General features: G+C 45.9%; 1 protein-coding gene across 3 annotated transcripts; it reads right to left on the bottom strand.

The window, feature by feature from the left end:
• Window positions 1–347: 347 nt before the first annotated feature.
• LOC142908283 (uncharacterized) lies at window positions 348–8,239 on the bottom strand. Of its 3 annotated transcripts, none has more exons than XM_076058761.1 (3): window positions 7,755–8,238; window positions 5,966–6,040; window positions 348–3,043 (listed from the first exon to the last, which is right to left on the bottom strand). In XM_076058761.1, the coding sequence occupies exon 3, from the start codon at window positions 3,013–3,015 to the stop codon at window positions 1,660–1,662; it is 1,356 nt and encodes a 451-aa protein (XP_075914876.1). In that variant the 5' UTR covers window positions 3,016–3,043; window positions 5,966–6,040; window positions 7,755–8,238; the 3' UTR covers window positions 348–1,659. The 3 variants fall into 3 exon arrangements, with proteins under 3 accessions (XP_075914876.1, XP_075914877.1, XP_075914878.1); XM_076058762.1 differs by lacking the exon at window positions 7,755–8,238 and adding an exon at window positions 7,571–7,687; XM_076058763.1 differs by lacking the exon at window positions 5,966–6,040 and having other exon boundaries at window positions 7,755–8,239.
• Between the last annotated feature and the right edge of the window lie 731 nt (window positions 8,240–8,970).

Below are 8,970 nucleotides of genomic sequence, written 5' to 3'. Positions count from 1 at the left end.
CGACCCCTACGCACCTCGTTCTCTCTCTCGGTTGCTCCCTGTTGACCCGTGAACGTGGTGGCAGGTCAGCTTACAGCGCCTGGTTATGGCACTTACGCACAACTTCGTGACTAACGCTGCACGTTCCGTCGTTTTCATGCAGGGGGCGCTGCAAACCTACACACCACCTGCATGAACGACGGAGGCGCAGGGACAGACGTTCGATCGCGTTGGAATCTTCTCGCACGGCCAGCTCTGTGTCGCCTCATCTCGATCCCGCGATCCCAACCAGGTGAAAGTCCGCATCGAACCGAACCCCCGGCAAGGCCATCTACTTAACGACGAGAGGAAATTCACACGAAATATCGTTTTCAATGAATAAGCTTTTAATGAAGAAATACAATTATCTAATTCAAAAAAATAATACAGTACAAAGTTGTTTCATTTTCAAACTTCAAAACGGAGCATCGGGAGCTTGTGTGGAGGCGTCGTTCGTGTGCAATTCTTTTCGTGACTTTCCTGGCCCCAGGCCGTAAATAGTTGTGAGGGGCGCCGCAGGCGGTCAGGCTTGCTTCAACCCTTGGTTGTGAACATCCAGACGTTAATCAGCAAGGAGCATTTCTAGTCCTAGTTAGACAAAATCTAAGTCAACACGTAATACAAAATTATAATTTGTGTTGTAGAGAATGTATCTCCTCTATGTGTAACTTTTGAGTGGTATGCCTTGTAACTGATAAATGATCCGAGTGTGCTGCCTATTTAAAAAAAACAATGAGTTGCTCCAGAGGGAGATGCTTCCTGAAAACACAAAAATACCCTTTGACCTGTATCACAAGAACAATGAGTCTCACCCGAGTTATCTGTACAGGTTACTTCCAAAACACACACTTTGTCCAAGCATCACTTATTCAATGTTTGACCCTCATAGGCAAAATGTTACATGTACGCACACAATCAGACAAGTATTAATTCTAAATTATTGACAGGAATATTAACAAAATTGAAATACTGCACTGAAATATACTGCATCAGGTTACATCGTACTAACAAGAAGCTATTTTAAAACATACACACCGTATGCTTAACAATGTATATACAACATTCTATTGTGTCATTCAAAACGAGTAGACCATTGCCTGCTGGCATCTGGGTCAAAATGTACCAAATTCTAAACATTACCTACAAACTCCACAACTGAGATGCCACATCAACAATCACCCCCTACTGACAGGCTCTTGTCCACATGCAGGCCGGTACAGGGCCACCACCTTGTGCCACACAGGGGCAGCTGCTACTTGGGGATGCTCTTCGAGTGTTTGAGACGAGATACGACGCAAAACTCCGAATTGCCAGAGGCGATAAAGCAAGCACCATATAAATGCAATTATGATAACATAGTCAACGCTTGGGAGCTTATTGGCATTCGCTCCTGGTTAGAGATCTACCCAACCCACAGGTCCACAAAGACTGGCCACTGTTACGCTGCAGGTTGATCCTAGGAATTGAGTGTTGAACTTCACATTCTTGTCATTAAAGGCCTGTGACAAAGGTGCATCTATTGGAGCGACATCGTCTCAAGCTTACACATCTACCGGGTCTCCATTTGACTTTGTATTGTCTCGGAGGAAGTCCACCCACACTTCCACTTCCACGAACTGCTGGGAGTTGCCTCGCTCTGCCTCAGTCAGAATTATCCTCCTGCTTCACGTTGCCTCCATCGATGTGAAGGTCCGATTTTGGAGTTGAATCTTCATCTTCACATTTGACCTTCACTTCTTCGCTCTTCACCATCACTTCTTCACATTTGACCTTCACTTCTTCGCTCTTCACCATCACTTCTTCACATTTGACCTTCACTTCTTCGCTCTTCACCATCACTTCTTCACATTTCACCTTCACTACTTCGCTCTTCATCATCACTTCTTCACATTTCACCTTCACCTCTTCATATTTTACCTCGATACCTTTAAAAGTGTCCAGGCTGGGATTTTCTTCCGGTTCTTGTTTCATGAGGGATGGGCTCATTGCGGCACTTTGACTTTCACAAGCTGATTTCAGACTCCACTCCTTGTGGATCTTCTGATGCTTTTGAGATCTCTGGTGTACATGAAGATTTGATGAATGTGCAAATGCCTTCCCACACACACTGCACTTGAAGGGTTTTTCTCCCGTGTGTGTTCTCTGGTGTTCTACAAGCGTACATGACTGTGCAAACGCCTTCCCACACACACTGCACTTGAAGGGTTTCTCTCCCGTGTGTGTTCTCTTGTGTGCTACAAGAGCAGATGAATCTGTAAACGCCTTCCCACACACACTGCACTTGAAGGGTTTCTCTCCCGTGTGAGTTCTCTGGTGTGTTACAAGAACAGATGACTGTGCAAACGCCTTCCCGCACACACTGCACTTGAAGGGTTTCTCTCCCGTGTGAGTTCTCTGGTGTGTTACAAGAACAGATGACTGTGCAAACCCCTTCCCACAAACACTGCACTTGAAGGGTTTTTCTCCCGTGTGTGTTCTCTGGTGTTTTTTAAGAGTAGATGACTGTGCAAACGCCTTCCCACACACACTACACTTGAAGGGTTTCTCTCCCGTGTGCGTTCTCTTGTGTGCTACAAGAGCAGATGAATCTGTAAACGCCTTCCCACACACACTGCACTTGAAGGGTTTCTCTCCCGTGTGAGTTCTCTGGTGTGTTACAAGAGCAGATGACTGTGCAAACCCCTTCCCACAAACACTGCACTTGAAGGGTTTTTCTCCCGTGTGTGTTCTCTGGTGTTTTTTAAGAGTAGATGACTGTGCAAACGCCTTCCCACACACACTACACTTGAAGGGTTTCTCTCCCGTGTGTGTTCTCTGGTGTGCTACAAGACTTGATGACTGTGTAAACGCCTTCCCACACACACTGCACTTGAAGGGTTCATCTCCTGTGCGAGTTATCTGGTGCCGTGTCAAATCTCCAGTACGATCCGGGTTGTTTTCACGCCGGACGCATTTCTGCCTTTTTGCACCGAGCCGCGCCGAGTGCCTTTGCTCCATGAGACAAATTCTGCAGAGGAAGCGACAGCTGCAGAGAGAAAAAAAAATATCCACACCATCTACACGTCAGTATCGATGCACAGAGGAATGCATACACACAGTCACACGTGACTTACATGTCTATACTTATTCATATATTCATGTTGTAGTGAAAAAGCGTCCCAAATTCATCACACGGGCTGTTATGGCACACAATGAGTGGGCAAATGTCACAATCGTGCCTGGAAGCCCTCGTATCTTCAAAATGAATGTTAACCCAAAACTCCGAGCACACAATTTCGGCTTTCTGGCTTCAAAAGGAACATTTATGAAAGCTAAATTCAGCTGACATCGCAAAGGGTGTTGAAAATAATACTATTTGTGTTATGCAGAAATGCATAAATTAATGTTCAATTGCAACTTAGAGGTGTGAAGCCAGGCACAGATGTCCTTGAATGCTGGGATGAACAGTTCCGACTTCAGCTGCACGTTTGATGTGATAACTTCCTGACTCCATTCTTACAAAGAGTTCCGGAGAAAAACTAAATAAACTACTGTTTTGCGATAACCGCCATACTCTAATAGAGTTAATAGACTTTACTGCAAATACAAACTTGACACTGTCACACACTCAGAGGTGGAGCCAGGATTTTCAGGTAGGGGGGGCAACCCCTCCAGCAATGAAAAATGAGAGGAGTTGTTAGTAAGTAGAGAGTTGTTAGTAAGGAGTTGTTAGTAAGTAAAGAGTTGTTAGTAAGTAAGGAGTTGTTAGTAAGTAAGGAGTTGTTAGTAAGTAGGGAGTTGTTAGTACGTAAAGAGTTGTTAGTAGGGAGTTGTTAGTAAGTAGGGAGTTGTTCGTAAGGAGTTGTTACTAAGGACTTGTCCCTTATATTCTTAGCTCTTTCGGTAAAGTCACGTTGAAGGGAAACAATAAAATAATAAAATATATATAAAACAATAAAAATTCTCACGACGTTTCGACCATAACACAAACGGTTGTGTTATGGTCGAAACGTCGTGAGAATTTTTATTGTTTTATATATATTAGTATTTTATTGTTTCCCTTCAACGTGACTTTACCGAAAGCACTAAGAATATGAATTACTGCAGTCACGAAAGCTTTAAATCAAAATTTGACTTGTCCCTTGCTTTTTAATCAATGCGTGTGAAAGGTATCACGCTCGCTGAAGGTGTTTGCCATCAGGGAAGTCGTGTACTGTATACGCAACTGCGCACAATTCTGTGAGTCGCTTGTAACTGCTTTGCCGTTAATTATTGCCAATTATGGACTCGGACTGTTGTCCTCTCATAGAGTCCCTGGCACGTAATAATATGCCACACGGTGGCAGTGGGGGTCGCAAAATGCTGATTTATCTATATATATTAAATGGAAATGTGTGGATATGTGTGTCTGTTCGAAATGTTTAGCAAACTTCCCAACATGCTACACACTTGACACTTGGCATGTCGGTAGGTTCCATATTGTACACAACGTAAAAAGAATAAAAATAGACTTTTACATTCTGGGGGGGGAGGGGGAGGAGGGTGGGGGAATGACCATGAAGTTTGTGGAGTCAACCCGCAACACACCTGAGTTAAGCGCTCTGTAATGTTTACCCCTACCATATGGCTCTTCGTGCGCTGTACTTCTAGGAGGTGTTAACAGCGTGCCGGGAGATTTTAGGTGGCGCTTCGCTCCTGGCTGATGAAGCCATTGGCTTCTCGGAGTTTCAATACATATCCGTGCGAAGAACGGGTACAACGGCTATCTTAAATATAAAGCAGAACATTACACCTGTTTGTGTGACGCAGCAAAACCTCTCCAACGCTGTGCTCTGGCGTCATAAAATTTTCACAGCTCATGCTGTCTGGAATTTCTAAGTGAACGCGACTATTTTCAGCTCGCCACGTCATTCCCTTCCCGAGTGGCCAAAATCGACCTTGCGTAGAAGTGGATTAAGGTTAAATTTCCATTAGTGAAAACATCCGATTTAGGTTACTTGATTTGTTTCGGCTTTTTTCCTTCGTGCGAGCATCAACATTTCCGGGTTTTTCAGTGAAATATAAGGGAATATGAAATGTATCCAAGACAAGAATCCAAGTCCCGGGCGAAGCCGGGTAGTGAAGCTAGTTACTAATAAACCCCAAGGATCCGATCGAAATTAGGGATTTCGATCGGATCGTTGGGGAGGAACGTGCCACCCCACCCCCACTGGCTCCACCACTGTCACACACTGGCATGATTCACAGGTGGTGGTGTGTCCAGACCCACGCCTGGCCACCTTCACCTGCTCAGTATTAATGGTTCCTCACTCCACCAAGTAATTCATTGAGGATCAATCAAGACAGCCGAGGCTGCCTGTCTCTCTCACTCTCCCCGTGGTCGCATGGATTTCCTTCCCGATCCCCGGGTTTCCTCTCCACATGTAGAGAGTGAACACGGCCACGCGCCCAAAGTGAACACCGCCATGCATCCAGAGTGAACACCGCCACACGTCTAGAGTGAACACCGCCACGCGTCTAGATTGAACACCGCCACGCGTCTAGAGTGAACACCGCCACGCGCCCAGAGTGAACACCGCCACGCGTCTAGAGTGAACACCGCCACGCGTCTAGATTGAACACCGCCACGCGTCTAGAGTGAACACGGCCACGCGCCCAAAGTGAACACCGCCACGCGTCTAGAGTGAACACCGCCACACGTCCAGAGTGAACACCGCCACGCGCCCAGAGTGAACACCGCCACGCGTCTAGAGTGAACACCGCCACGCGTCTAGAGTGAACACCGCCACGCGCCCAGAGTGAACACTGCCACGCGTCTAGAGTGAACACCGCCACGCGTCTAGAGTGAACACCGCCACGCGTCTAGAGTGAACACGGCCACGCGTCTAGAGTGAACACCGCCACGCGTCCAGAGTGAACACCGCCACACGTCTAGAGTGAACACTGCCACGCTGTTGACAAGCCGCACCTTGTTGTTATTGTTGTTGTGGGCAGGTCGCTTCTGAAAACAAGACCGGTTTCACCAGCTCAACGTGGGCGTGGCCTGGTAAAAAAATAAAAAAAAACTGTGAATATTTAAAACAAAACAAAGTTACAAAGTAGCGAGCCAGGTGAAGAGAAATTTAAACTAAAGCAAGATACTCTTTGGTTCTTTCGGTAAAGTCACGTAGAAAAAATAAATTAATTAAATTATAGTTTCAGTTTCATTTATTTAGTATAGCCCTGTGAGCCATTCGGCTCTTGAATCGGGTGCAACTGCAACAATCAAAAAACTTAAACATGAACAAGAAAACATCTTGAAGTGACAATGTGACTCTGCAAACAGAAAATCCAGGGAAAAACAGCAAAATATTCCACAATAAGCACCGTACACCATCGCTGTGTGCAAATAGCATACGACGTTTCGATTGCAACACAAGCAATCATCATCAGGTACAAGTGATAGAGAAAACAAACCTAGTAAAACTTAGAAACGTAATGCAATACAACACAGAGAGTCGGCTAACAGTCAACACCCCACCTGGTTGATAACGTTCTTCTAAAGATTGCTCAATTTGAGAGAGAGGCAAAACACAGACACGGAGACACGTAGACAGAGAGAGATAACACAGAGACACACAGAGAGAGACACACAGAGAGAGACACACACATAGGCACACAGACAAACAACGCCTCTGTGTCGAGGCCTTAAATAGAGAGAGAGGGGGGGTAGAGAAATTAGCAAGTCAATGCAAGGCCGTAGCCATGGAGTCAACATTGGGGGGGACCAAATCTTCCAGGGGGTCTGGGAACCCCCCCCAGAAAAAAATGTACATTTGAAAACTCATTTCCTGCCATTTCCTGCATAAAATATTAACAAATTTCACTAACACATGGGATGGATTTTGCATTATTTGATACAATAATGTCAAAGAGTGTATTGTATTACATTGCTCAGTTTTTTTTTACTTTTCTTGTTTCATAGTATGTAATGGCAGAGATTAGGGATTCATAAAGTACAGCGCAATCATATAAACAGAAATCTATGCATTGTTATATGAAGACAAGTCCAGATTTTGTGGCCAAGGTTTAGCAAATCGTTGTATTTATTAACAAAGCATCGCAATTAATATTTAGAAAACATTTTTATAGCAATATTATATATTGTATATTGCTATAGCAATATATTGGGGAGGGGGGGGCATTTTGAGCATATTTGATTATTGGGGGGGATGTCCCCTCCAATATATATTATAATTATTATAATATATTATAATTATAATTAATTATAATTATAATATATTATAATTACGGCCTTGTGTCAATGAGAGATTGGAGCTTTGGTAACTGCAGTAAATAATAATAAAACGAGCACACACACAGAGAGAGAGAAAGCACACTTAATAAAACTGAGAACAATTAGGAAATGTAATGCAACACAGAGAGTCGGTCAACACACAAGTAACGCATAGCCTGGTTGATTACTTTCTTACAAAGATTGCTCAACTAAGCGAGAGAATTGAAGCAAACGCGATCAGGCGAGGGCAGGAGGCAAGGCCCCGCGTGGCTAGGCCCAGCGCTGTAAAGTTCCAACCTGGACATCGCTTCCATGCTCGCTGTTACTCAATTGACATCCCTACGAGAGAGAGCGAGGCTCTACCTCGGGAAACAACAACAACAACCACAACGACCACCACAACCACCACAACGACCACCACAACCACCACAACAACCACCACAACCACCTCACCACCACAAGCGCGATGAGAATTTCTCACCTCGGATTTCAGTTCACGCGCGGAGCGGTAGCTTCCGGTGACCTCGTGACGTAACGCGGCAGGAGGTGATGTGACGTCACTTCCGGAGTACAAGACACTCCCCTCCCAATCCTGGTTGGATGGGGCGTGGGTGCCGAACCTGTCGCAAAAAAACTCACGACGGCTTTAACGAATACATTATGTTAATGAGCCGCCAGTCACCGTTCGTAGCTTTGCCCAAATAAGGATTGGCACTGGGTCAGATATTGGCAGCGGCCGAGCAGAGGCGACGTCACGCCAAGAGCGCGGAGGTCGGGGGTGAGGCGAATACCTTGGTGACATGACGTCACTAGCGAGGCCCACCGCCCCCTTGCGTTTGACGCCGATGAGGTCACGCTGAGCGGTGACGTCAGAGAGCGGGGTCAGAGTTCAAGTTTGTTGACAGAAGAGGAGCGGCAGTGACGTGTTGAGCGCTCCGCTCCCGACCAGCCGAGTTCCATTCCCGCTCGTGGCCAACACCGCCACTGGCGATTTTCTGAACCGGTCCTGAGCCTCCCCTACGTCGACTCAGCCTCAAATAAGTGTGCCATCCCACCCTTAATAGGTGCTCGCTAACTGCACTTGCCCCAACATTCTGTGCAGGCTACACGGGGGATCTTTGTGTTAGGTGCTCGCTAACAGCACTTGCCCCAACATTCTGTGCAGGCTACACGGGGGATCTTTGTCTTTGTGTGTTGGGAGCAAGTTTGAGTGGCGTGTAGCGGTGGGAGCTGAACGGGCGCCTGCTGCTACTGACAGTCGTTGACTATGGTTGGACAGACGCTGATAGACATATAAACACAGACAGAGAGACAAGACAGGCGGACAGACACAGACAAGAGGAACACACAGACAGAAAGATAGACAGAGACAGAGAGACAGGCAGAGAGAGACACACAGAGGCGCACAGAGACACAGACGGACAGAGAGATGTTGAATCGAACACACTTAACTCGCTCCATTGAAAGAGATTCCTCAATCGACGGCTTGTGCACCAGATCTTATTTATTCACGATGTACTTACAAATAAATCCGCAGACTACCTGCTGGATCTCCTCTCTGTTTCAAAGAACAAATTTGACCTCAGGTCTTCGCTCATTTACCAGCTTCACATTCCCTATTGCCGTACAAAAACTGGTGGAAGGGCCTTTGCTATTGATGCCCCCAGAGTCTGGAATGCTATTGCTAATAAACTGCA

The sequence above is a fragment of the Petromyzon marinus genome (genome assembly GCF_048934315.1).
Source record: "Petromyzon marinus isolate PM22_M1 ecotype Great Lakes invasive population chromosome 78 unlocalized genomic scaffold, UKy_Petmar_22M1.pri1.0 chr78_unloc.1, whole genome shotgun sequence".
NCBI lineage: Eukaryota > Metazoa > Chordata > Hyperoartia > Petromyzontiformes > Petromyzontidae > Petromyzon > Petromyzon marinus.
The sequence above is the reverse complement of the archived record's forward strand: the minus strand, read 5'-3'. Positions and strand labels throughout refer to the sequence as shown.